General features: G+C 52.8%; 2 protein-coding genes across 15 annotated transcripts in view; one reads left to right on the top strand and one right to left on the bottom strand.

The window, feature by feature from the left end:
- Positions 1–4,512, top strand: part of Mroh3 (maestro heat-like repeat family member 3) — a 35,452-nt gene extending 30,940 nt beyond the window's left edge. For 5 of the 7 annotated variants that reach the window (NM_001412863.1, XM_063272536.1, XM_063272535.1 and 2 more), the window contains 6 exons: positions 271–447; positions 781–939; positions 1,992–2,093; positions 2,923–3,025; positions 3,542–3,601; positions 4,233–4,512. In NM_001412863.1, the coding sequence (NP_001399792.1) occupies positions 271–447; positions 781–939; positions 1,992–2,093; positions 2,923–3,025; positions 3,542–3,601; positions 4,233–4,387 (756 nt within the window). In that variant the 3' untranslated portion in view covers positions 4,388–4,512. Of the gene's footprint in view, positions 1–270; positions 448–780; positions 1,001–1,991; positions 2,097–2,922; positions 3,026–3,541; positions 3,602–4,232 lie in introns of those variants that run through there. The other 2 variants (XR_010056928.1, XM_063272537.1) reach the window with 2 other exon arrangements.
- Positions 4,513–8,402: 3,890 nt separating this feature from the next.
- Positions 8,403–27,694, bottom strand: part of Kif21b (kinesin family member 21B) — a 49,981-nt gene continuing 30,689 nt past the window's right edge. For 2 of the 8 annotated variants that reach the window (XM_006249856.5, XM_006249857.5), the window contains exons 18-35: positions 27,125–27,357; positions 26,816–26,963; positions 26,396–26,590; positions 26,197–26,298; positions 25,000–25,165; positions 24,828–24,879; positions 24,583–24,640; positions 23,629–23,834; positions 23,471–23,548; positions 21,540–21,653; positions 19,428–19,466; positions 17,324–17,460; positions 16,464–16,644; positions 15,206–15,370; positions 14,802–14,919; positions 13,970–14,140; positions 13,315–13,514; positions 8,403–12,302 (exon numbers count right to left, since the gene is read on the bottom strand). In XM_006249856.5, coding sequence (XP_006249918.1) covers positions 12,248–12,302; positions 13,315–13,514; positions 13,970–14,140; positions 14,802–14,919; positions 15,206–15,370; positions 16,464–16,644; positions 17,324–17,460; positions 19,428–19,466; positions 21,540–21,653; positions 23,471–23,548; positions 23,629–23,834; positions 24,583–24,640; positions 24,828–24,879; positions 25,000–25,165; positions 26,197–26,298; positions 26,396–26,590; positions 26,816–26,963; positions 27,125–27,357 — 2,418 coding nt within the window. In that variant the 3' untranslated portion in view covers positions 8,403–12,247. The other 6 variants (XM_063272196.1, XM_063272197.1, XM_006249854.5 and 3 more) reach the window with 4 other exon arrangements.

Below are 27,694 nucleotides of genomic sequence, written 5' to 3'. Positions count from 1 at the left end.
CATCGGGGGTGAGGGTGAGGAAAGCAATGAGGAGGGGAATTTATGGTGCAAAAGGCAGGGTCTTCTCACCTCTGTCCATGAAGGACAGGATGCCAGGTACCCAATTGGCAGCCCAATCTGACCACCACCATCCATTCTTGGGGCTATTTCTACTTCGAGTGAAATGCATGAGACCTTGTGCCTACGGGTCTGTGTGAGGGTCCGGATCGCTGGCAAATGCTGGTGGGGAGTGTGTTCTGACTGTATTTCTGAGTGGCTGTTCCTCTGTAGATAAGGCACCTCCACATCCTGCAGCCCTACGTGCTGAGATGCTGTTACTCGTTCAGCAGTGACCTGGTGATGGAGACCTTCCGTATGTTGCAGCGCATCCTCAAGGACCTCACCTGGCATCACTCCTCCTCCTTCGTCCTTAAGCTGATCTTCACTCTGGAACACTTCTTTGAGGAGGTAAAGCCCCTGAGGGATCAAGAGATCTCTTACCTGAGGTGGCTGTGACCCGGTGGAGAAGGGTAGAGCTATTATAAAAAAAAAAAAAAAAAAAAAAAACCCTTCCCTTGACCCTAGTATCGACTTTGAGGACTGATTGCATCTGCACTCTTGATTTACTATAGTCAGAAGAGGAGGGCCAATGAGGGCAGTGCATGAGAGCTGGGCCAGTGAGCGGTCAAAGTAGATAGGAGATACATGCTGGTGGGAGCAGAGCTCAGAGCTCTGACCTGGGTGACCAGTGCAGGTACAGAGGTGTCTATGTCTTCCTGAGTGTGTTAACTTCTTACCCAGGAGTCAGAGCAGCTGCGTCTGGTAGTCTTCGAGATCTACGCAAGTATCCTGGCTAAGGTCTCGAGGATGACCCTTGTCTTTCCCTTGAGGCACCAGATCCTCAACTTGCTAGTCCTCCTTGTGTTACACCTGAAGGATGTAAATGCCGCCGTGGTGGAGGTGAGAAGCCGGACCGTGGAGCCTGGCATTCAGTTCTCACTGGAAGTTAATGCAGAACATGGTAAGCCCTTGGACAGGGCTGTGACAGGATTGTATGACACTGAGGGTGGCCGCTAGACTTTTGACGTTGGGGAGGTTGAGTAGAGATGACTGATTGGCTGTTGTGCTGAGTCTCCTCCAGTTCCGGTTTGACCCAGCTGGCTACCAACTCTAGTAGAAGTTTGTGGACATGCAGACTCTGAGGCAGGAAGTCTCATGATGGTACTAACTCCTCTGTCTCTGCCTCGTTGCCATGGCCCTTGTAGTCTTTCTCTAGACTACTTTATGCTCTTGCCTTACCAGTGGGAAGAAATGTGGAAAAAGGTGGGAGAAAGGTGGGAGAGCTCCAGTTGTGGGTTAAATGCTGGGCAGAGCCTAGAGACCTGGTCTATGACAGGCCAAGTTCTGAGCTTAGGAGCCTAGAAGCACGTGCTGCAGCTAGCTGACTTGGTTTATAACAGGAGACCCCTTAGATACATCCAAGGCTGCTGCCGAGCACATGACAGAAAGGGATGGGTCCCCCCCCCCCATGATGAGCTCAGTTTTCTGTAAAGCAGGGAACACCTGAATGGAGTACTAGGACTTTGACAGACCTAAGTGGTATAATTCGGTGACCCCAATGTGCCAATTGGGGCTAGCCTGGGATACATAGAAAAAGCAAGTTTCAAGGGAGGCTAAAAGTGGGGACATTTGTTTTCAGAGAGACCACTTTGGGTTGGAAAGCCATGGTGCCAAAGGTTGCTGGAGAGCACTCTGTGTGGGACTCAGCATTACTACTGGGAAAAGCATTAGAACCGTCCCTTCAACTTCTTCATGGGGGTGAAAACGTTTTCAGTAGAGCCAGATGCCTAGACAGGCTCTACCTTTCTCCTAAGCCTGGATCCCTACAGTTTCTGAGTCTCCAATACACGGAAGGCTAAATGAGCTGCTCCCCGCCTCTCTCCTGGGCCCCCCTGCATCGTTGCCCAGCCTCATTCCCATGGTTCCACGTACTGAGCCCCTTATCTCCCCAGGTCTGTAGGCTCATCCTCTGCAACATAGCTACCATCCTGCACTGGTCCAAACTCAAAAAGGTCTTCGCCAAGAGTGACGTATTCACCATCCTTGGTGCCCTGGTAAGCCAGCAGCTGATGCATCGTTGTTTCTGTACAAAGGAATCAGCCCCCAACCCCTCCCTCTACTCCCAAGCCCTATGAGTGACTGCTACTTTGTGCAGGCCACCTCCTGGTGCTGTCTGCCCTCACAGTGCTTGCTAACCCGGCAGAGATAGGCACATGAATCGGTCACTTCAGAGTACTTCGGAAAAGGGTAAGGAGGAGCAAATCAGTTTCTAGTACAAAGGCAGGGAACTTGGTCCAGCTTGGGCTTGAAGAAAGTTTCCCAGACGATGTCATCTTCCCAGGGAGAAATGGGTCATGCTTAGTGGATTCGTTCCTTTTCGATTGCTGTGATTAAACATCGTGAAGAGTTTATTTGCACTACAGTTCCAGGGGTTTAGAGTTCATGGTGGTGGAGAAAAGGCATGGTGGCAGAAACGGGAATCCCAGGGCACACATCTTGAACTACAAACATGAAGCAGAGAGACCAACTCAAAATGGCATGTCTTTAAACTCGGAAAGCCTGCCGCCAGTGACATACTTCTCTTTCTAAACCTCTCCAACAGTGCCATCGATTAGGGACCAAGTATTCAAATGTCCAAGACTGTGGTTACATGTAAACCTGGACACCAGTAGAACTGAAGACTCAGTGTGCCAGGGCCTTTGTATACATTGTCATTCCTATGGCTTGGTCAGTCTAGGAAAGCTTCATGGAAGAAATGAGGGGTGAATTTATAGGAGGTTCTGAAAGATCTTTTTGAGGTTGGGATGGTATCTATCTACCGTCCCGCTTAGCTTGAGAGGCAAGAGAATTGGCAGCTGTGTCACCTAACGTGGCTTCTTCCAGTTAAGACAGGAAAAGAGCAAGACGCTCTGGTTTCTGAAGCAGTGTGTGGCTCTCTTCAAGAGTCCGCAGGGGCCCATCCGCCAGGTGGCTGTGTGGTTTGCAGGTACGATGGTCCTCTATCTTCTTGGAGCCACTGTCTCCTTGAAGTTGGGTTTTTCAGACCTATTGAGGGCTGGGCATGTGAGACTTTAATTACAGGACCCAAGATAATTAAAGAGTCCCTGGTAAGGACTCCCATCTGCTCCCACCACAGGGAGCCCCTGGTTGGGTAGGGATGACCTGTCAATTAGCAGAACGGGCAACTCCTAAGAAACCAGGGCAGCATAGTTGCCAACGGGTGGGGCAGGCAGGTCTGCGGGTTGCCCCTAGTGAAGCAAGTTCAAGGACAGGTGGATGCTATCTCCTGTCACCTCTTGGACCAGCACCTTTGAAGCGGTCCAATTGCCTAGAGCCCTTCACAAAGTTGGAGAAGCACTTTAGCTTCAGGAAGCACATCTAGCCCTAAGGCTGGTAAGGGTGGGAAAGACAGAAGGTCAGGATGATGACTCTCATCAGATAACTTACAGTTCGAGCTCATTGGCCCCTTGTGAGGCCGCTGAGTGCCTATGTGCCCCTGTAGGACAGATCATCTGGAACCTTGACAAGGCTGAGGAACAGGAAATTGAAGAGGAATATGCAGGTGAGTGGTCACCCCATTGCCTACTGCTTGAATCGTTTAGGGGTACTCGTATCAGAGGGTTGTCTTGGAAGTGAAGGCAGGAGGGCTCATAAAGACAGTCCTCCAGGAAAACAGAAGCCCCATATCTGAAGCACAGAGGTCTGGCTTATCAGTCAGAGCTCCTCTGCTCCCCACACTCAACTGCCGTTGAGTCTGAGGCTGTCAGGAGTTACCTACCTTCTTCCCTGGGGTACCACAGTGTCCTCAGCCTCTTCTCTCAGGAGCTTTGTCCCTATTCACATTATAGTGTGGGAACCCGTGTTCTCACTGTCCCCGAGACACGTCCTCTGCACACTGTGCCCCCTTCCTATCCCTCCAATCATAATCATGACACAGTGACCCCCAGGTGTGGCCCTGTGCTGGGCTGCAGCTCTCCTGGGGGTCAGAGGACTCCACATAGGACAAAGGAGGACAGAGCTGGGGAAGGACCAAAAGAGCAGCCTGTTTTCTGCCTCCTGAGTCTGGGGCAAGTTGGGGGTCTTGATTGTAAGTAACACTGTGGACTTGTAGAGGAAGTCATTACTTTCATTTTAAAGGTTACCAATTTGCCACTTTTCTGCTTACTATACCCCCCCCCCCGTATCTGTTGAAGCCTTCAGGTATATGCAGAAAGACCCTGACCCCATAGTCAGCTGCCTCACCGTGCAGACTTTCTACATCCTAGAAGCCAAGGAGAAGGTGATACCAGTTGAGACCCCGTCCTCCTGCCTCTGCATGAGGAGGAGGACCAAATGGAGATACTGCTGAGCCCGCACGCTAGGGTTCAAGATGAAGCGCACCATCAACACTGTGTCAGCAGGCTAACCCTTGAGTCCTGTACTAGAAATGGTGTGTCCCTGCGGAACTCTGCTAATAAAAAAAAGATACCGTGATTTTTGTGGAGACGGTGTTGGTATGCTAAGCTCCACCCCCACAGCTACCTGGGACTAGCCAGGTATGCTCCATCCCACAGTTGCCTAGCAACAGCCAGCCATGCCTGACTATAAAAGGAGCTGCTTGCCCCCTCCTCTCCATCTTTTTGCTCTTTTGTTCTTCTCTGCTCTTCCCCTCTGTCCTTTCTCTCCCCATACCGGTCCTTTTCCCCCACGTGGTACCCATGGCCAGCCTTTCCTCTTTTCTTCCACTCTTCTCTCATTAAACCTCTCCACGTGGAACTGTTGTCTTGGTGTGTTTTGTCCGGGCACAGGCTGAGATTTAAACCCTAACAGACAGATGTCAATTTGTGGGCATGAGCAGCCTTGTATGTAGAAAGCATCTGGGTCAGGCTGGCTTCTCTGGCCCTGGTACCTCGTGCCCACTCCCATTCAGCCTTGTGGCCTAACGTCAGAGGAAGTGGTTTTCTTTGAATCAACTTGAATTACAGACTGCGTGTTAAGCACGGAGGTATCTAGGATTCATTTGTACTGGGCAGCTGTTTGTTTTTTTTTTAATAGAGGATCTCGCCATGTGTTCAGGGGGACCTCAATCTCATGTTCTCCTACCTCAGTCTCCTGAGTGCCGGGATTATAGGTGTGTCTTGCAATATCCAGCCTTTATTTTGAGATGCTTGTCTTGTTATGTGGTCCAGGCTGGTTTTGAACTCTCCTAGTGGCTGGGCAATGTTCTTGCTGATAGACAACAGTGTCCCTTCTGGCTAGTTGAAGCAGAAAAGTGATTTTGTGTGTGTGTGTGTGTGTGTGTGTGTGTGTGTGTGTGTGACAGAGAGAGAGAGAGAGAGAGAGAGAGAGAGAGAGAGAGAGAGAGAGAGAGAGAGAATATCACAGAGAGTGTGGCTTCCCCTGGGCATTGCTCCAAACAATTGGCTGTGGCCAAAATGGCCCCTGGACCCAGATATCAGAAGTCTATTCACTGTCCTGCCAAAGTGTCTTTTGTCAAAGCCAGAGTGTCTTTCCCCTGCCATGCATCCTAAGGGGACTAGGTCAGTGCCTGCTCTTTTTCATGCCCCTGTTGGAATCTGTCCAGCAGTGAGTCCTTGGGGTGTGCTAGGTCTATACAGGCTCATCTACAGCTCCTGTAGCCCCTCTCACCTCACCACTCTAGTACCCTGACCTTCAGTCACTGGGGAAAGCTTATAGAACAACAATCTAACTTCCCAAACAATGCCAGCTCCTCCCATGCACAAGTATGCTCGGGCTTGGCTGGAGTCCTGATCACTGGGAAGCAGGGCCTTGACGTTCCCAGTTGTCTCCTACACACAAGGAACGTGGAGTCCCCCCCACCCAGGCCACACTTTTCTTGCATTATCTTGCAAGTTCACCTGCCTGCAAACAAGCCCAGAGGTGGCTAGAGGCCCCACTAATCTCTGCCTTGGCTGGGTGGCCTGTCTCTCACTTCCCCTCGGTCTGTTTCCTGGTTCACCATGAGCTGCTCCCAGTTCAGCTTTCTGAGCTGAACAATTTTTATACATGGAAGTAAGAACTACCCAGGACTCTTGTACATACAGATAGACCGATACACCCTGTAGCTCTTTCCTTGCCCCCAAAGGGTAAATATGCCTTGCTATAAGCAAGGGTAGTATCTTCTACTAAAAATAAAGCCAAACAAAACAGCCAATAACAGGTTTGGGGGATAAAACCACCATCCAGACTGGGTGTCCTCACACCACCCCATTCTCTTTAGTCAAACCTAGATACAGGTATTAAAGAATTGGTTCTAGAAACTTCTCTTCTACCACCTCTTCAGCTAATTCTGCTGGCCTCTCTGGGCCTGAATTGCCTTTGTGTATAAAATGGGGTTTTGGAAAACCATGTCTTTGTGGCGCCATCCAGCTTAGGCTGTAGATGGCACTAACTTTTTTTTTTTTTTTTTTTTTTTTTCGGAGCTGGGGACCGAACCCAGGGCCTTGCGCTTGCTAGGCAAGCACTCTACCACTGAGCTAAATCCCCAACCCCGGCACTAACTTCTTACAAGAGGCTCACTCGTTAGTGTCTGCTCATCTGGCTCATCCTCCCAGAACCCACAGAAGAGAGCAGAGTGTGGGGGTGCATAGGTGTAACCCAGAGCCCTGCGGGGGGCAGAGACAGGAGGATCCATCCCTAGGGCTTTTTGGCTGAATCAGCAAGCTCTCGAGTCAGCGAGACCTATCTCAGAAGTAAATTGGAAGCCAGGTGTGGTGGCACATGCTTTTAACCTCAACACTCTGGAGGCAGAGGCAAGTACTGTTCTGTGAGTTCGAGGCCAACCTGGTCTACATAGTGAGGCCTTGTCTCAAGAAATCAAAAATAAATAAAATACCAACGCATAAATAAACGAGGTGGAGCGTGCTTGAGAAAGACATTTGGTATCAACCTCTGACCTCCATGTGCATGCACATACACAGGCATGCGTACCTGCACATATGTGTATAGGACACACACTCAATTAAAAATAAATCCTTAAGTAAGCTTTATTTTCACATTTAATTAGTACATTTATTTCTTTTTTGAGACAGGATTCCTCTGTGTAGCCCTGGCGATCCTGTTACTTGCTCTGTACCAGGCTGGCCTCGAACTCAGGAATTCACATCCCTCTGCCTCCCAAGTGGTAGGACTAAAGGCATGCACCTCCATGCCCAGCTTTAAATACAGTTTTAGAAAGAACAGCAAGTGTTAGTGACCACTGGCCATCTCTCTAGCCCACTCCCACCTCCCATATTTAAGAATCTGTTAATTCTGGGTCCTTTGCCAAGGGTGTTGGCGTCCCCACAGGCTGACCTGAATTTGAGAAACTGTTGTTGCCAACCCTCCGGGACATGAGGGGAGGAGTCGGTGTGAAGAGGACACTGTTGAAGCGCCCCGTCCCACCTCATGCCCATCTGTGTGCCCATCCCAGCAGCAGTTGGCCACACCCAGTTGTCACTTCCCACAGTTCACAATGGGTTGCAGCTGTCTGTGGGTAGAATGGGATCTTGTGTAAAACATAAACTTTGGAGGGCAGGGGTGGGGCAGGATTCTGGCATGGGGTGGGACTCAGTTGCCCAGCCAAAATCAATGATCTACAGGAAGCCACCCCATCCTCCAAGACAGGAGGTTCTGTCTCCGCCCGGGAGGCTGGGGACAGACAGCAAGCATGCACACAGTGTCCCCCTTTTGTGGCTAAGGGTCCTCCCTCACTGGCTCTCCGGCTGTAGCAAGATCTCTTTCCAAATCCCTCCCCACCCAGCATGGAACTCCGGCTAGGTGGGTCAGTCTAAGCAGCAGGGGTTCGTTTAGAAGCCACTTGGTTTTCCACTTGGAAGCCAAAGCAGCAAAAGGTGCTCCTGGCTTCCTGGTTATACGGAAGTCATAAAACAGAGCCTTCCAGTCGTAGATGGTAAGGAGTGGGCCGACACACCAAGGGTGAATCGGCAGTAGGCCCTGTGCTTAGCATGCACGAGGCTCTGGGTTCCGTTCCACAGCCGTGCCAGAGCTCGTATACGAGTTTTCCGGGATATTTACACTTCTGACTTCTTTCTGTATGTGGCGAGGCAACCAAACTTATCTAGTACGTACCACACACTGCGTCCCAAGTCCTTGAGAAGGCACGAGCTGTGTCAGTGAAGGAGAGTGAGGCCTCTGGAGGGGCAGGCTGATCAAATCTGTGCTGTGTCCCGGCGAGTCACTGTGCTCATTTCGTAAAGAGACCATCACCTACTACCAGGGGTAGGGATGATCCAGCAAAGAACACCTTCGACAGTACCTGGGTAGTGTGTCACAAAGGCCAGTCTCATACACCTGCCCCGAAACAACCTCCCTCCTAAGAAAGAGCCACCAGCCACAGGTCGACAGCACACACTAGTCACACCTCTGTGAACAATGGTTTTATTTATGACAAGCTCTTAGAACACACACATCCGATTCCAGAACAGAAATGTACAGCCTGAGGCTTAAATAACTTTCATACACTATGTACAGTCGCCAGCAGAGGTACAAAACATATACACACCTTGTGCTACCACGTCACGGGAGAGCGCATGAGCCAAAAGAGACCCTGCAGCCCAGGGAGGGGCAACCGCTCTAAGAGCTGGTGGCATGGCAGGGCGGGGCAGGGCACTGAGACATCAGTGGTCTTTTCTGACTTCCCACTTTCTGACAGAGCCTTCCGGATGTAGGATTGAAGGTGAAAGGGAGGGGCAAAGGGAGGCCAGCTGGGTGCTGGAGATGAAGGGGGGGGGGACACACGGGGGACAGAACAGTGATGTCAAAGAAACCGAACTTTCCCTGCAGATTCTCTTCTTGCACACAAGGAGCAGTGAAGACCTAGGAGTCGGGAGGTGACAGGTTGGGCTCAGGAAGGTCTGTGGTGGCACTGGCCACTGTGCTCATCAAAGGGAGCAGCCAGCGGTTTCTTGTTTGAAAGGACAAAGGGACAGATGTGGCAGGTTTGGGCCACATGGTGGGAAGGAATTCACTGCTCTCCGAAGGGCAGGTCCTGCCCACACAAACATAAGAGGCACAGCCAAAGGGGTGTGCCTGCTGCACCTGGCCACACTCCAGGGGAGGCCTCCAAGGACAGGGCAGATGTCCTGCCTTCCCAGCAGCTCCCTGCCTGCACTATCAACACAAAGGGAAGCAGGAGAATCCCCCAGCAAGGCAGCATCTTCCCCACGTGGTTTTGTGCTTTAAACTGTGCTTTGCCCAAGCCACACAGCCTAAGACGATCCCAAGCCAGCAGCTGGGGCAGCGGTGGGAGGCTACTCCCAGACCCTCGGCTGTCCCTTTTCAAGTAGCTGTGGTGGCGATCTGACCACATCAAGGGCTGTGCTGGGTCAGGCTCTTACTCTTTGAGTTCTCTCTCTCTCCTCTGCAGTCTTCAAAGGCTGCTCCAGGCAGCCTCTCCATGAGCCGGCTGCTGTCAAGTCTCTCCAACAAGACCAAACACTGAACTGGTTAATACTGGAATGGGTCCTGGCCCAGGACTGTGCACAGGAAAGGCCAAAGAGAGTGGGGACAGTAGACACTTTCCATCCAGATGCAAGCTTATCAGTTTTGTAAGCATGGATGTTGGGGTTAGCTCAAGAGATGGGAGTCTGGGTCCAAGTTCTTCAGGCTCAGTATGGTGGGGTACCAGCTATACTCTGGTTGTTAAAGGCTTTGGGTGTGGGGATCTAGGGAAGACCCCCACAGCATACAGAGGTGGCCTGGGCCTCAAGTCCTAAGTTGGGCACAAGAAGTTAAGTAATAATTCCCAGAAATACAGGGTGAGTCAGCTACAGACACGGGCAGCTCTCGTCTAGCCTAAGACGAAGCCCACCTGGGAAAGAGCTCCTGGGCCCAAGTTTGCTCATGCTGTCTACCCAGAGACCTGCTACTGTGCTCAAATCACAACCAGTTTGTGCTTCCAACAGGTAGGATGCTTGTGCAATGAGTGGAGCTGGGGAGCCTGCCCCTGTACCTTGGACATCCCGGAAAGGGTGGGTGGTCAGGGACTCCAACGTCCCCAGAACACAGCTCAGAAGGGCTCGGTGACGATGAGCTCAGAGCTCCGAAGTATTTCAAGTTTAGTCAATGACACTCGCTGGGACAGCACAGCAGCCCCGCCATGAGGTAGTGACCCATCAGAAATGGCAGAGGGGGTAATGCCAGTGAGCACCTCTCGGGGGGCTGTAAGACCACACACACTTTGTGCAAGAACTAGCCTTGCAGCTATACAGTACAGGCATCGGGGGATTGGGGCGGCCCAGCCTGTGGGGTCGGGACACGAGTCTCACGTGTTTCTGTAGTTTGTAAACAGTCATGCAGACGGGTTCTGGGTTTTCTCACAGGGTGTAAGGTCCAGGCTGTCCATTCAGGTGGAGAGGGATAAAGGAGAAGATGTGGTCACTTCTGTGTGCTAAGGACGTTCCTTAACACTCCCAGAATGAGCGGAGGGAGGAGGATCTCTGGCCATTGCAGACAGGCGGTCCAGGTTCCAGATGACCTGCTTTCCAGGTAGGTCGTTCTAAATATCCCAGACTTAACACCGTGTCTGGCAGTAGCCACCGATAAGCGGGACACTTCTCTTAGTTTCTGCCTCAGACACAGCTCTGGCATGGTCCAGAGAGGGTCTGGTCTTATCAGCTCCTAACTCTCTCATCCCAGGGCCTCATGAACAGGCACCAGTGTTACTTGAGGGAGAAGGGCTAAGTGCAGAGGTGGTACGCTAGCTCTCCAAAGTCTGCAAGTCACCGCGTCTTCAATGGAGCCGGGGATCCCAGAATGAGACCAGGATGCACAAGACCAGTGAAGCATTAGAATAAGCGTGGACCAGTTTAAGGGCAGGGGAAGCCAGGGGTGAGGAATGGAGCTGGCCCCTCTCACGGCCCAGTCCTATGAATTCAGAGTCGATCCGGTAGGGGGCGCTAGACACTGACTTCGCCTCATCCCAACAGCTGCTGCGTTCACAGCACTAAGGGGAGAAGCAAGGGGTCCGTGCCTCCTCGTGCTAATTGAAAAGGGAGGGCATTTGGCCCAGGCTGGTTTTAAGGCTTCAAAACCAGTTTCTGGGACAACTAAAGGAAAAGAAGCTGAGGATGCTCCCTGTCCCCTTGTGGGGAGGGAGAGGACGACATAATTGGCTGGGGGTTAGGCAAAGGATGTGGTATCCTTACTACCCACACCTACATAGTGGAGGTCCACCAAGCGACATCCCAGGACTCTTGGGAGCGTGGGCTCCCTGGTCCTGGGCTGTTGGGGTGGACGCTATGACCAGGGGCTGTGGGCACAAGGCCCTGGAGGAGAAGACACATGTGGACTGCGGGCATGGCTAGCATAAGGCTGCCCAGCGTGATGCCAGGCCTCAGGATGGAGAAAGGCACTGTGGCATCAGGCGGCCTAGAGACCTGGTCTATCCTAGAAGGTATGCCGGGATGGGCAGGGTTGGAACAATGGTCAGTGGAGAGGACTTTCCCTCATCTGAGAGTCATCAGAGGGAGGGCCCTGGAGCGCCAGAGAGAAGACCCCCCGCCAGGAGCGGAGGGACGAATGGGAAGAAACTTCAAGTCAGTTTCCAGGAGGCAACAGCAAAACATAAAAATAAAAAATCAATACATTAAATGACTGCAGTATTGCTGACCTTCTCCCCAAAGGAACTGTTTAAGCAGCTCCACGGAGGTCCCAGCCGAAGGGAACCTCGAGGAAGGACTGGGCCCCACCGGGATTGGCTGTGGGTGGCTGTAGGGTTTCGGGTCAGCTGCAGGACTCCGCTGCTTACATCTGGTCTCCATGGTTACCTGAGAACTACCTGGGTGGGCTCAGAGGCAGGTGCAGTGGCTCCGGGGGTGGGGCTTGGAGACCCAGAAGGGGCTAGCTTACTGGCAGATAGACGGGGCTTCTCCCTGCTTCTCCTTCAGTCTTACCCTAGGCTGAGGGCCTGGGAGAGGGGCAGGGCTGGCTCAGCAGGAGACAATGTGGCCAGCTGAGGAAAAGGCAGGGGACAGGCGGGGTGTCAGGGGGAATGAATCATGCCCTTTGGCTTCACAGCTTGTCTCCCTCCTCGGCCTCCACTTTCTCGGGAGGCAGGGGAGGGGCAGAGGGGGTGGTGGGGGAAGCAGAGCAAGAGAAGGGCCACACCCTCTGTCCTCGGTGAACCTGGCTGGCTGGTCTGGTAAGGTCGGCCCCAAGCTTCCTCTCCATGCTGGGTCTGAGGGTCTGGCCACCTTCAGTCCTAACTTCAGGGGTGGGCTGCTGGTAGCCGCCGCATGCTCCAGAACTTCACTGTCAGGTCACTGGGGAGGACAGGGGAGGCTGCTCAGCTGTGCATGTGGGCCCAGGTGGGTGCCCCTGATGGTAAAGGTCGGGCAATCTCCCACCTCCCTCACATATGGCTGGGCTAAGGCAGATACTGCTCAGGACCAGTGGGGACCGCACGCAGGCACAGGGAAGGGTACTGGGCAAGGGCCATTGGTCTCTCGGACCCTGCAGGACTGGTGTCCTGGACCTTCCTGTTCTGTTTTGTCCAGGCCCGAAGGCCTTCCCTCTGCTCTCTGTCACCTAGGGTTCTGGCCCACCGCTCATGCTTGCAAGAGGGACGGGGAGGGTGATCTGTGGGGCCAAGCAGGGCATGAAGGAAGAAGGTTAAGAGTAAAACAGTCTCATACCGTGAAGAAGCAGCTCAGATCGAGGTGGGGAAAGACAGGAAAAGGCAAGAGGGGAAGACAGAGAGGAAGGGGAGGGTCAGGGCAGGGTGGTGGCGCGGCCCTTTATGGCCAGGACTCGTCGAGGAAGGCAGGGGGTGAGTCCAGGGACGTAATTCCACAGCTTTACCCGGCAGTCACTATTTGGGGGGTGGAGGGGTAAAGAGGCAGAGAAGAGAGGTAGGAAGAGATGGGGGAGGGGGAGAAGGGACATGGTGGGAACAAGGAGAGAAAAGAAGAAACCCGGCTGAGTAGTGCCCCTAGGATAGAGGACCTGGCACTGCCTGCACTGGGGCCAGAGCTGCAGCAAGGGGCAGAGGTGTGGGGATGGCGGGGCGGTCCTCAGCTCTCGAGCAGGGGCGAGAGTGATTGGGATCACTGCTGGGGCAAGTCCTGGCCTGGGGCCCAGTGACTCCCTGATCCCCTGCCTACTGCAGCATCCAGGACATTGGTGCTTAGTGCTCAGTGAACAGTAGGTATATTGTGGGGTTCTGCTCTGTGAATCGGAACTGCGTGGGGGGACACCTCAGAGCCCTGAGGCAGTTGTCAACCCGGTCACTCTAGGAAGGGAGGAGTAAAGCGGCTCTCTCTGCTTAGCACCTACCTGGAGGCCGTGAAGATGTGCTTGCTGTTGGTGCAGATGGCATTGATGGGGCTGTCATGGCCCTTGATCTCACCAATGGGCGTGAAGTTGTCCACATTCCAGACCTTGATGAAGCCTGCCCGGCAGGCGCTCAGTAACATGGGCCGGCCGGGTACAAAGGCCAGGGCGCACACCCAGTCCTTGTGAGCGTTGGGGATTTGCTGTTGAAGGACCAGGATTGATAAGGTGTAGGGAAGGGAGAGGGCCTGCCCCAGGGCCCCAGGAGCACACACACATCCCCCCTGCTAGCGGTGGAGGGATGTCGCCTGGCTCCTGGCAGCTCTACCTATCATGCAGACAGACTCCACCATTCCCAGGCTGAGGGGATTCTAAAGCCCAGATGGCTTCTTCTCCCCAGTTCTCACATTCGAGCTTCTGAATCTGTGCTGCTGGAGAAGTCATCAGCCCACAGAAGAGCTAGGCTAAAGTCAAGTACTCCCACAAAGAACTGGGTGCAAGGGCTTCGTTAAGAGCAGGGTGTACAGGGCCCCAATGGAATCACCACAGGCTACAGGGAAGAGGGTCGACAGCAGGCAGCCTTGGAGGGGCTCTGCTAAGGTCTGCCTGGGACCCTGCCTTGGCACACCTTGGGACCCCTCCCGGCCCTTCCCCAAACCTGAATGAGCTCCTGCTGATCCAGGTCCCACTTCTTGATGCCATTGTCTCTGGAACCACTGAACAGTATATCTCCTTGGATGGCCAGGCATTCGATACCGTCATAGTGAGGGGGCTCAAAGTTGTGGGTTGGGCCAATGGTGCCCGTTACACAGTCGCCCAGCTGGAACATCTGCGGATGAAGAGGGGGCAGAACTCAGACAAGGGCATGATCAATCAATCAATCAGGGCAGCCCTGGAGCACTGTGGGAGGTCCCACTACCTCCGTCTCCTTTTGTTTGCTCCTTTTTACTTTCTTTTTTTTTTTTTTTTTTTTGGTTCTTTTTTTTTTTTTCGGAGCTGGGGACCGAACCCAGGGCCTTGCGCTTCCTAGGTTGTTTGCTCCTTTTTACTTTCTTTTTTTTTTTTTGGTTCTTTTTTTTTTTTTCGGAGCTGGGGACCGAACCCAGGGCCTTGCGCTTCCTAGGTAAGCGCTCTACCACTGAGCTAAATCCCCAGCCCCTCCTTTTTACTTTCTAGCCACCAAAGTGTCCAACCATATTCAGGGGGAGCAAGCCAAATTACTGGGTTCTGTATACCTTTTATTTCCCCCTATTTATCATGTTAATGGTTCCAGCACCACCCATTCAGAGGCCCTACCTGCACTCCTCACACACTGAGGTTGTCACTTTTCACCGTTATCCATAGAATAATTCTATGTATACACATCTTCCTGCCTTTTCCACCATGCCCTTTCCACCATCGGTTCCCAGAAGCCTCAGTGGTTATTATGCAAACTGCTCAGGCCTCAGGGCAGAGGTGGCCACAGCTCGTGTCAAGGCAACTGTAGTTACCTTCACATAGTGGTCCTTGGAGCCAGTCACCACGAGGTCATGCTGGTTTGAAGTCTGGGTGACTGTCAGGCACATCACTGGGCCAATGTGGCCGGTCAGTTTGCCAATGGGCTGGAACCTGCAGTGGAGAGAGGCCCAGGCAGGGATAGTGAGTTGGAGGGCACTTCTATTGGATCAGGGAACTGGAGGGAAATCTGATTTGGACTAGAGAGGCCTGGCCAGTCTACTCTGTCTCCCATCCAAAGCAAGATCAAGGACCAAGATTTTCAGAGGTAGGGGACAAGATAGTAGCGTGGGGGACTGGAGGCACAGTTGAGGTCCTGCCCACCCTGGAGTGGGCTACCCCATGCAGAAACCTGTGGACCTTCCTTGGGCCTCCTCTCCATGTATTTTACGTAGGTCACCTGTTGAGCTCCCAGATGCGGACAGCGTTGCCGGAGGCAACATATAACATGGTGCCCGAGGGGCTGAGGGCCATCTGGTTAATCTGATGCTCTCCCTGGGAACTGGTGATGGCACGGGTGGATGTGGCCATGCAAGCATCTCCTGAGATCACCTGGCCTGAGGACCTACCCAGAGAGGAAAAAAAAGCAAAGCCAGGGTTCAGAAGAGTCCACCCACACAGGCCAGGAAACAAACTCCACTCCGACCAGCTCAGAAAAGCCACTTCATCCAGGGTGTCTCCTTCCCTATCTAGGCAGAATAGCTTTCCCTAGATGCAGGCAGGGCCAAGGGCAGAGCTACACTCAATCCATCACGTCTCTGTGCCTGTTGGTGTGCATGGCTGGGTTTGGATAGACTGTAAGAGACCAGAGACAGGCTCTGAAGCTGGCTGGTTCATGTGGAAATCACTTAACTTCTCCGAGCCTCTGTTTCCTCATCCCTGCCCCCAGACTTCATTTAAATAAATAAATAAATAACAAACAATATATGTACATATTTTTGTTATATATAATATATATAATACATATATATATGACAGCTTTAGGCAAAACTGAGTGGAAGGCAGTTTTCCTATATACCTCATTCTTTCCCAACGCATACAGCCTCCCCCATTGTCAACACCCCGCAGCACAGCCTTTGCTACAGCAGGTGAATCTATAACGGAGACATCGTCACAAGCTCAGGGCGCACAGTGGGGCTCATCCTGGGTGTTCTGTATTCTGTAGGTTCGTTCAAGTGTGTGACATCAACTGTGACAACTGCGTCATGCAGAATAAGTTCAGGGTCCTGAATATCCTTTGCGTTTGTTTTCCAGCCACAAAATTAAACAATTTGTGATTTATATCGTATGTGTAAGGGCGAAAACCTGACTTCTGGAGGGTTTGTGTTCTTACAAGCAGGACAGTGCCGGGTGGTCCGTCTGTGAGGCAGGTGGCTGACCTGGCTTTGGAGGCTGCTGCCACCTGCTGGTCTTTTGGATTCCTTGGGAATCTATGCAGTCCATGTCAAGTGGTCGAGCTTGGAGGACTGAGACAAAGGTAGGCCAATGGTTCACTAACTGGCTGATCAGAAACTGTCCCCCTAAGCCACCTTGCCCCTCCGGAGTGAAAGCAATTCTGTGGGCTAGTAAGGACCTTCGTGCCCATAATCAGGCTGTGCTGCGCTTAGCGGTCACCTAAGCAGGGACGTACTACTCTCAAGCAGTGGTGATATACTCACGTGAGCGTCCGGATGCACTTGGCTGAGTCCCGGATGTCCCACACCTTGACGTAGGAGCTGGACACAGAGAACACCAGCCCTGAGTGGCTGCAGTATTTGATAGAAACCACGTTGTTGGGGTGGCCCTTGAGAGCTGCAATCTCCTGCCCTGTTACCAGGTTCCACATCTTGCAGCTACGGTCTGCCAGAGACAGGGAAGCAAGTCTGAGGGAGAAGCAAGCATGCGTGCGCAGTCTCATAAAGACTCGGGAGACCAAGAAAGGTCGGAGAGCCTTAAGCAATGGTGAGTTCTCAGATCCCTGTGAGGCGTCCTGGGCGGAAATAAAATTCCTACAAATCTACTGCTTATGAGGTGACTACGTATCAAGAAAACATGAAAAAACTTGGAGCCAATCATATCTCAGTTGATGGCTAACCACTTGTCCCTGTGTGTATAAGTGTGTGTGTGTGTGTGTGTGTGTGTGTGTGTGTGTGTGTGTATGCATACATATATTCGCATATGTATGTACAGGTTTCCTATTATGTATGTCTTAGACAGACTTGTTCTTCCTTCTGGTCAAGCTTAATTTTTTTTTTGTCTTGACTTAGTTGTAGGGCCATAAACTTCTGCTGCAGAGACCTGAGAAACTGCCTCGGTGCAACTGCAGAGATGACGTGGGTGTTGGGTAATATTGGGGAGGAAGGGATGGTTTTACAGAGTTGAGATGTTGGGACTTCAGAGAAGCTTCTAGAAACGTGGCCTGGAGGAGTGGGTAGGGGTAGAACCAACAAGGTCACGTGGGAGGGAAGGCTCAGCCAGGGGCGTGTTGGGTGTGTGAGCTCTGAGCCTAACCCTGCTGGCCCCTTGAGTCTCTACGAACCTTTGGATCCAGTGAAAAGTAATTCATCGGTGGCATCCAGGCAGAGGATGGGCTTGGTGTGGCCCTCGGCCATGGAGACACACTGCAACGGGGCCGTCCGCGCTCCCTTTGCTCCGCCAATGGGGGTGATGATGCCTCTTCCCAGGAGAGAGGGAGAGAGGATGTGCCAGTCAGCCACGGAGAACGGGGCCAGGCTGACTGAGGCACATGGAAGGGAGGGGTCTGGGCTGAGTGGGGACAATGAATGATGAGAGATTCTGAGGCTGCCAGCAAAACCTCACCAATGTCTGAGAGCCAGAGAGAGGGCTGTGGCTGCCGTCCTTGGCACTGCGGGAGAAGCCCATGCCAGGCAAGCTGGAAGAACGGGGTGGGGAAAGCCTACCTAACCTGAAGCTAGAGATAAGCAACGCAGCCAGCTCTGGTGAGCAGGGCAGAGACCCAAGTATTAGGATTGGCCCCTGTAGTTCCCATCAGCCTACAGGCTTCTTCGGTGATCAAAAATGGGGGAACTTCATTGCCTGTCAGCATTCTGGGGCTGGCGCCTTCCAGCAGTGAGGCAGATGGGCACCTACACAGAGCCCCTAGTTGGACCAGCATAGTCAAACGGGTGCCTATCACTGACAGAGGGATAAATGCAACACTGTTATCTCAGCACTTTGTAGGCTTAAACAGGAGGAGAGGTGAATTGGAGGGCACACTGGTCTGTAGATGGTTTGTAAACAGAGCTCAAGGCCAGCCTGGTCATATAGGAAAACTTTATCAAACAGGAACCAACCAACAAATTATGCCCATCTCCAAAACCTCAAAGGGATAGATAACCCTAGGGGACCACAGCCCGGCCTGGACCTCTCTGGAACCAGCCTGCTCAGACTCGGAATGGTACCTGCTTGTTCTGCACAGCGGCACTCCATGAGCAGGAGGAATAAGGCCAAGTAAGCATGAGGGTTTTCTATATCTACCCCTTGGGGGTTTTGTCTTCCTCAGGAAGGTCTTTTGGGATGAGACCCAGCGAGGTTACATCTAAGACCATATTCAAGCTGTTGAAAAGACAGCACTGTGGCTGATAGGAGCACAGTGGCTGGAGGTTTACCAGATGGCCGATATCCCACTTGGGGCTCTCCTGCACAGCCCGGCAGTCTTGCTCGTGGCTAGGTGAAACACCAGAATACTAGCCAGGCAGGCCAGCTTGCCAGATAAACACACGTAGAAGAAGCTCCCTGAACTGTTTTGCCCCTAGCTTGTGATGCCGGTTTAGGCTGAGTTAGGTCCATATCTCCACGAAAAGGTATCACAGGGAGCCTGTACTCTGAAGAGGCTGGCGTGATCTAGGTAACAGCTATGGGCAAGGCCTCACTGCACAGGAGGATGCATCAGTGGTGCTAACCACACAGCAGATCGCAGTGAGTAGAGAACATTCGTGGAGAGCTAGAGGGAGCTCTCATCCTTTAGAAGAGAGCTTGTGCTGCCAGGGTCCCAAGTCTTACCCTTGCTGTGGGGGATCTGTGCTCAGTAGGTATGAGGACCAGCCTCTGGTTGTCCCACGGGCTGGGGAGGAGACACCCACAAACTGCATGCTAAGAGATATAAGCAAGGGTGCTGCTTCCCTTGGAGCTGAAGCTTGCAAGACTCCCCCACCAACACAAGCTAATGCATAAGAGCCGCAAGCACAGCCACCATAGGCAGTGGCACTCCACCAAAGACCAGCAGGCTAACACGGTCCCCATGGTACCTCTTGCTCTGCAAGCTCTGCTTCAAAACTCCATCCCAACCCAGGCTTCCATGTCCCTCCCCACCTTGCCCAGGGCAGGAGGGCGAAGAGAACAGGGCTAGCCACAAGCAACGGCACCCTCCCCCATAACAAGCTCTTAGCTCTAGCCAGGCATTGCATAGTCTGAGGCCGTGGGGTCACCATGAGAGGGAGGAACCATGGGATGAGAAGAGATCTCAGGAGGGGACACGGATATGGAAGAGACAGGGGCTAGGAGAGGAGGGGCTGCATGCGGAGGACAAGTGCACAGGCAGGAGGGGGCTGGCGTAGCATGAGGCGAAGAGAAAAAGAAGAGAGAAGAAGGGGAGTCAAACACAAGAGACGTTCTGTGTGTACCTCAGGACCTCCGACAAAGAGGAGTCGCTGTCATCAGACCTGGGAAGGGCAGAAAATTAGCTGGATTAGGGGAGAGAGGAAAACACACATAGGAATGGCGGGGGCAGCGGCAGCAACAGCGCAGGGAGGTCAGAGGGCGGTTATTCTCTTCAGGGAAGGCAGAGAGAGGCAGAGGAAGAAGGCCTTCAGGGAGAGTGGTGGGGTTGGGGTGGGGACAAACTGGCCTGGGAGCTGGGAGAGTCCCCCAGCAGGGGACCACTAGGGGGTCTCTCAGCTAGCAGGGTAGGGGTGGGGAGGGAGCCACAGGAGGTGTGGGAGGCCATCCCACACTTGGGAAGATGGTTCCAGGTCTCTTTGCTAGTTCCAAGCTCTCTGGTTGGCCCACACCGCATAAGCTGGGGCCGACTGCATCACCCCAGCAATGCTCAAGCCTGTCCAAGGTCACAAGGAGGCCCCGCTGCTCTTTTCCCTCGCTGAGACCATGTCTAGAAGCTAACGTGGTTGCATGTGGGTCCTAAGACTGGACCAGTGGATAGGACCAAAAAGCCTGTAGACCAGGCTAGGATGGGCAGGATCCTAGCCCAATTCTTAGGAGACAGAGAGAGAGAGAGAGGGAGGGAAGGAGGAAGGGAGGAAGAAAGGACAACAGACAGACAAGTTTAAGCCAGATGTAGCAGCACATGCCTGTGATCCTAGCACCCAGGATGCTAAAGCAGAAGAATGAGGGTTTGATAGTCTAGATACACAGCAAGACCCTGTTTCAAAAACAGAATACGGCTGGAGAGATGGCTCATTGGTTAAGAGCACTGACTGCTCTTCCAGAGGACCTGAGTTCAAATCCCAGCAACCACATGGTGGCTCACAACCATCTGTAATGAGATCTGATGCCCTTTTCTGGTGTGTCTGAAGACAGCTACGGTGTATTCATATAATAAATAAATAAATAAATAAATAAATAAATAAATAAATAAATAAATAACTAACTTACAAAAAACAGAATGAAGAAATAAATAAGGAGCAAAGTGACCAGTCAATCCAATTGCCTGGCACTGGGGGAGAGACATGTATTCTGATAGGGAGTGCCAGATATGTTCACAGCTCCTTTGGTAGGAGCTGAGCTGAAGCAAGATTGGGGAAGGTCAGTCTCCAAGATGCTGACCTTCTGGTTCTGCCTTCATGGTCTTATCATCTGGGGAGAAGCACGTTGAGCCAGAGGGGATACTTAGGAGAGGCCGGGCAGAGCATGTTTGGTGTACAACGGGCAGTCTGTAATTTAGGGTCCCCTGAAGGTCACAACACGATTGCTCCTCATGCAAGGAAAGCTTTTAGGGGGGAAAGGAAGGCGTCCTTTGGGGACCTATAGAGCTGAAGATGGTCACAGCGGGCTTGGAGGAGCACAGAGATGAAGTCAGGGTTTGCACCCAGGGGTTAGCTAGTTGGAGTCAGCAGACCTAGGTTCTGGGCCACTTTCTAGGCAAGAGCCCATGCAAACCTAGGAGGTCAAACAATCCCTGGGCTGACTGACAGTTCAAATGGAATTGTGCATGTACGGCAAACTGCAAAGTGAAGTTAAGCACCTTCTGAAGGTAGGGATGGCTGTGAACAGAATGACCCCGTAGCAACTGCAGCATAGCAACAGGGGCTGTGAGTACAGCTGAGTACCCCATAGCAACTACAGCATAGCAGCAGGAGCGACAGTACAGCTGCAGGTGAGGCTGCTACATGGGGATGACTCAGAGCTCTCTATCTGCTGGGCAGTGCTCAAGGATCGTGGGGCCTTGTGTAAGGCTTTTGACAGAGTTGGAGCTTAAGATCAGCAAAGACAGCAGAAGCAGATAAAAGGGGCACTTTAACGTACCCACAAGGCCACCACTCCTCACCGTCCCACCCTCGTGAGGTAACTTCCCTCTTTTCCTTTTCTGGCATCCCACCATGGTTGATTGAGGGGAAGGAGAGACCCTTAGTCAGTACAGAAAAGTCACTTTTCTGCGAGTGTCAGGGTCTTGTGGCTCAGAGGAGCCGGAACAGGAGGGCTGGAGTCGACCCACTTAACCCACCCCACGGGCTCCTTCCCAGAATCAACACCCTCCCTGGTTCTCCACAGGCCCTTACTTGTCCAGTGCCGAGCCCTGGCTCTGATTGCTGGTGAGGCGAGAAAAGACATTGCGGTCGTTGCGGGGCCGAGTGGGAGGTGATGAGGGAGGTGTGAATCCTATGTCTGTTGATCTGGTAAATGAGGGCAGAGAGAGTCATCAGTGAGTGATCATTCCCTCACCCATGAGTCTGCCTAGCTTCTGTCCCACCACAAAGCCCCAGAGGACAGAGCTTGTTATGGTGTGACCTCAGACTTGCTTGACCTCGGCCAAGATCCTAGAAGCTGTTCTTTTCAAATAATGTATTTGATTTGATCTGACGTGGGCGCGTGTCCCGGCTGCATTTGTTTCAGTGTGCACTGTGTGTGCAGTGCCTACTGAGGCCAGAAGAGGGCACAAAACACCCTAGAACTCCAGTTACAGGTGGTGAGCCCCTGGGAGAGCTGGAAGTTGAACCCAGGTCCTCCGGAAGAACAGCCTGTGCTCTTAACTATAGAGCCATCTCTTCAACCCCTATACGCTGTTCTTAAAATCACTTCCATATGGCGTATTCGGAGAGTCATCTAATTTTTGAAATCTGTTTGTAACCCCACAGTCATTTTCTGCGTGAATCTCAGAAAGAGCGGTGCAGTGGAAAGTCTGAGTAACTCTCGGGAAGAGTTTGCAGAGGCCGCCTACACCCTGACCCTGGAAGCAGGTGTCCTGGTGGTGCCTCGATTATGACTTTTATTATTCATTGTGTTCTGTGCCTCTTAATGACGCTTTGGACTTTCACTTGTTCTCACCATGTAGACCAGGCTGGCCCTGACTTTGCAAACGACTCTTGCAAACGATCCCCAGGCGTAATTCGACAGTGCTCTCGGACGTTGCCAAGCGTCAGAAGGCTGGGGAAGATTACACAAGCTTCCCTGGTGCCACAGTGCTGTGGTGGAGCTCCGTGCTAACAAGCGACAGCCTACAGTGACTTAAGGTGCCTTAAATAGAGGCCGACCTATTAAAAGGTGACGCTGATGCTGAACTCACGGTCATCTCCTCGCGGGAGCCTGGCCCTCCATCCTCCCTGAGACCAGTGACTCTTGACTCACCGATTCAGTGTTCTGAACACTGAACCAGGAGAACTGACAGTTCCTTTAAGAGTCTACGTATGGCCTCGCTCGTTCTTGTCTTTGGAAACCTGTGGTCACATCCCCTCCCTTTGGATTGGCTCCATGAGTTTAGTTTCCTCCTCTGACCACAACTTCATTGTGTTCTCTGAAGATGAAGTCCGTCAGGGTCCAAGTGTACAGATGTCTGTTCAACTCCTCTCCACCGGCGCCACAGGCAAGCCAGTGCTTTGGGCATCTGCTTTGGTAGAGACTGGAGGCTGGCGTCTGGTACAGGTCTTTTCCTGCCTCTCAGCAAGGCAGGATGCAATGCTTACTTTGGGCCCCAGTGCCTTACTGTTTAGCTGGAAAGACCACCAAACCTCTTAAGATTAAGTCTATGACCACAGGGCCATAAAGGGTTATATATGTGGAGGCTCTGCAAAGCTGGGCCCATGTGTGCCCGACTGGAGACTCCTCCATGACTTCTCTGATAGTCTGGGCTTCCTGCATAGGAGGAAGCCTTTGAAAGAATGGAAACTACAAAGGTTGTAAGGCCACAAGAGGGGGCTGAGGCACATGTAGAAGTACCAGTCAAAGCTGCCGAGAGCTACCTGGGCAGAGTGCATATCGGGAGTTTTCAGCCTGTGGTTTAGCTATGTGCTTTCGGGCGCCTCGTGGAGATGGCTTCTCTTGAGCCCACACCTGACATGGTTGCCAAGGGTTCATGGCAAAGCTGTATGACTGAGACCAGCCGGCCCATAGCAAGTGTAGAAGATGGTCCACAGAGAAGAGTCTCATAGCCACCCATGCACCTAAGGCCTGGGCTGGCAGTGACTCTGGAGTAGATTCTAGAAGATGCTCTTACCTGATGGGCTGTCCCCGGTCATAAGACTTCCTGCGGGTCAGAGGGGATGTATCCGTGGCACCTCGAGACTGCCGAGGGCTAGAAAAGAAGGTTCCAGTGAATCTGAGACCTAACTTTCTGCCTCCCTTGACCCCATGTGCCTGGGTACCCCTTCTTACAAAGTGCTGCCCCGGGTGGGCAGGCTGACGGTGCGTGAGACCTTGTCTCGGTAGTATGGGTCCCGGATAGAGAAGCCCACCCCATCCTCTTTGATCTCAACGAGGGAGGCCAGGGACTTGGTGATGTTCTTGGTGGAGCTGTCCAGTGGGGGTCCTAGGCACTCCGCAGACACGGCCTTCATTTGTGCGGACAGCTTGGGCTCACCCTAGGAAGGAAAGGATGGGTGAACCAATTTGCCCAACTGATGGACAGACCATAAAGGGAAACAGAGTTTGGCCTAATGACGCAGATCTGCCACCCCAGGTACACAGGAGACTGAGATGCTCTAGGGAGGAAAAAAACAGAGCAGAGCAGAGGACCAAGAAGTGGGTAAAGTCCAAGGAAAATGATACTGTCTGGCCTGAGGGAGAGCTGTGGATGGAGGCCCTTAACTGGGCTATGCAAACCACAGAGTGTTCAGACTGAATTCCAATCAGCTCGCCTAGGGCTAGGCACAACTCAATGTTCACGGGAAGGTCCGCAGGTTCATTCTAATCAGTAACCCCTTGCTGTTAAGAAAGGGGTTAACTTCCTGTTGACTGACTTTTGTGGGGTTGAAAAGACAGCTGCGGGAGAGATAGCCAGGGGTCTGGAGTCAGCTTTGACCCTGAGTCTTCAGTGGGGAAGGGGGCATTCTGTAAAGCAGGATCCCTGGGTACAGTCATGTCCTGAGGTAAGGAGGCTTTTAGTTGTTCTAGTCATTTCTCCCATCTTGAAAAGAATGGGGTGCCTGGCCTACATAGCAAATTCCAGGTTAGTTCCTCCTTCCCTTCTCCCCAAGATCCCTCTTGGCGCCTCCATTCCTGATGAGGACAAAATTGACTTGGGGCTTGGGGTGTGAAACTACAGTCCTGGAGATCAGGCTGGAAGGTTGGGCCTGATAAGCCTATAGCCTGTATTCCAGCAGGGCTTACCTTGAACTTGAAGTCATCATGGCTGGTGGAGCCTTTCATGGTGAATGACTGGGAAAAGCTGGGGAAGAAGCCAGGACAGTTTAGAACCATGCTAGCTTGACCGCCTCTCTCTAGGACTTAGACATCGGAGTCCCAAAGAGCCTGCAAATCCAAGCTTAGCCCTGGAGCTCTATGGCCACCCCTCCCCCCCAACACCTCCCAGGTGTATGCTGTGAGGCAGCCTGACTCCCTGCTTGAAAACTCACCTCCCCTCAGAGAACTCTGAAACTTCCTCATCTGTGCTGGCATAGCCATTCTCTGAGGGAGAGAAGGAAGGAAGGGAATCAGAATCCACTAGGATCAGACCAAGGCTTCGGAGGGAATCCCGAGGCAGGGGCGCCTTGGGAGCTGGACGGTTTTCCCGACACTTATGCGTACCATGTTGCACATTGTAGATGAGGGCCTGCAGCTCGGGGTGTGCCTCAGCCTTCTCACGCAAAGCATCTAGGAGCAGGTGGTTCTGGGAAGAGCCTGTCATGTCTGTTTGTCTGAGGCGTCCTTCCAGCAGCCGGATCTGGGCCTCCTTCTGTGCTACTTGAAGTCCCTGGAGTCAGACAGCAAGGCTTGGGCTTACTCTTTTGTGATCTGTGGTTGATGCTATAGCCCCTGGGCTCCTATTTACACATCGGTGATGGTCACCCTAGCATATCCTCTGTTGTGGGTGGACTTGTGACCCCTCATTCATATGTAGAAGTCCCAACCCGTTACCTCAAAATGTGACTGTACTTGGAGACCATGCTACCTGGAGACAGGTCCTTTAGAGAGGGAACCAGGATGATATGAGGTCATAAGGTGGTCCCTAATATAGTGTGACTGGTGTCCTCATAATAATAGATCATGACACGCCACTCAGAAGATCATGTGAAGACACAGGGAGGAAACAATGGCCATGGAAGGAGGCTACAGGAAAACCCACCCTGCTGGCATCTGGATCTTAGCCGTAGGAAAGCCCTGTTGCAACAGCAGCCCAATCTGTGACATTTTGTCAATGACAACCCTTGAACACTAACACGGTTCCCTAAGACACAAAGCAACACTGAGGAGTCACTGAGGGTCTGGCTAAGAGTCGGGCAGAGTGGCTTCCCAACCTCTTTCCAGTTAATTATATATACACCGGCTGGTGTCTGTCCCCAGGACTCGGGTCCTAGGACAGAAGGAAGGAAACATATTCTTTGGCCACTGATTGAGGAGAGGCTCCCCAAGGACCCTGATGTTCTGGTACGTAGAGGGTGGAATGCAATTTTTGTTTCCTCTTCCCCAATTCCTAATGTCCACACACGTCTCCCTCTGTCTCCAACAGACCCAAGCCCAATCCTGCTGTGGACGGGCCTGGGCCACGACACCTTTAATTGAAGCTCTGTAGTGTGCCAAGTCCCCTACGTGTAGCCTTCTGGACACCCAGCTACAAGTTCTGTACTGTCAACGTTTGGGTTTTACAGCCACAGAACCTGAGGCTTGCAGATTCAGTAGCTTGTCCCAGCCTGTGAATGACGCAGGTGAAAAAGAGCCAAACCCGTGGACTTCACTACCAGGGTATGCGATGCCTGTCTCGTGCCAGGGGAGCTGCCAGCTCACCTTGTCAATGGATGCCTTGAGGAAGTTGTCTAGCAGTAGGCGGGCTTCAGCCAGAGAGCAGGAACTAATGACCACCGATGTGTCTGTCGAATCCAGCTCCTCCTTTAAGAGACCAGGAAGCAGAAATTGCATCACACAGGGCTGCCCAAGCCTATTCATGATTACCATCCCAGCCAGCCAGGCCCGGCCCTGTGGGCACCTTGGTTTCCTCCAGCTGCATGATAGTGGCTTGGCAGTCAGTGATGCTGTCATTGATGTAGTCAATATTGGCTGCCAACACTTCGATCTCCTCAGCCAGTTCCTGTAGTCCCTTCTCCTCCTCCGGGCTCTCAGCTTGCAGGCGCTCCCGCTTCCTCCGCAGTGCCTCCTGTAGGAGGAAGAGCTCCTCCCTTTTCTGGGAATGGGGCAGAGGAGGGGAGAGTGATGGAAGATGCCTCTCAGGCACGGGTGCTGCTCTCAGCTCCTACACCAAGCCACCCGCCTGTCTAGGGTTGTCCAGAGGTCAGAAGAGGCATGAGGAGCAGAGGGTGGGAGCAGGGAAGGAGTGAGGAGTCAGAGAAGTGGGAAATGACCGGACATATGGAGCGTGGGGTGGGAGAGACCTGGAGGTAGGTCCCACCTTTATGAGACGCTCCATATCAGCCTCCAGGTTGACGATGGTCATTCTCTGCATGACAATGTCAATGATCCTCCGTTCCAGGGACTGCCACTTGAGTCTCGCGGCCTTACTGAAGCTTTGGCTGGCTCCCTTCTTTTGGAACTTTTTCCTGAGGCAAAGGGGCTTTGGCTGACTGCTCAGAACCTCTCCCTGCAGCTCTCTGAGGCCCCTCCCCAGAGCCGGAAGCAGACGGTGGAGGCACCAGAGCTCTTCCCCAACCTTCACGCTTCCTCACCCTGGTCCTGCCCACAGAGCTCTCAGACTCCTCACCTGGCCGGGCGGGCGCCATTGACAGTGGCTGTCGGGTGGTCCCCCAGGAAGTGGTTGATTTTTCGGTTCCACTGACGCACTATGCTGGAGACAGAGCGAGCTCCGGATTCAGCCTCAGATGAGGTAGTGCTGGCAGACACCTCAGCCCCAGAATCCATATTGGGGGGCTTCAATCCTACACGTCCGGCCACTCTCTCAGACATGGGCTTTGCTAAGCGCCTCAGTGCGGAAACCTGGGGAAAGTGGGGACAGGAAGAGGGGAACCCAGTGAGTAAGGAAGCTTGGAGGGACAGGAAGAGGGGGACCCAGTGGGTGAGGAAGCCTGGAGGGACAGGAAGAGGGGGACCCAGTGGGTGAGGAAGCCTGGAGGGACAGGAAGAGGGGGACCCAGTGGTCGAGGAAGCCTGGAGGGACAGGAAGAGGAGGGCCCACTGAGTAAGGAAGCCTGGAGGGTCAGAGAGCCTGGAATGAGGCGTTGGGGAAAAAAGAAGCAGCTTAGGGCTATAAAGGGCTAAGATGTCTATGATGTAAAATAAACCTAAAATTCTCTCCCCTCCCTCCCCTTATGGG

Source organism: Rattus norvegicus, chromosome 13, assembly GCF_036323735.1.
Source record: "Rattus norvegicus strain BN/NHsdMcwi chromosome 13, GRCr8, whole genome shotgun sequence".
NCBI lineage: Eukaryota > Metazoa > Chordata > Mammalia > Rodentia > Muridae > Rattus > Rattus norvegicus.
This window is presented reverse-complemented; position numbering and strand designations above follow the sequence as displayed.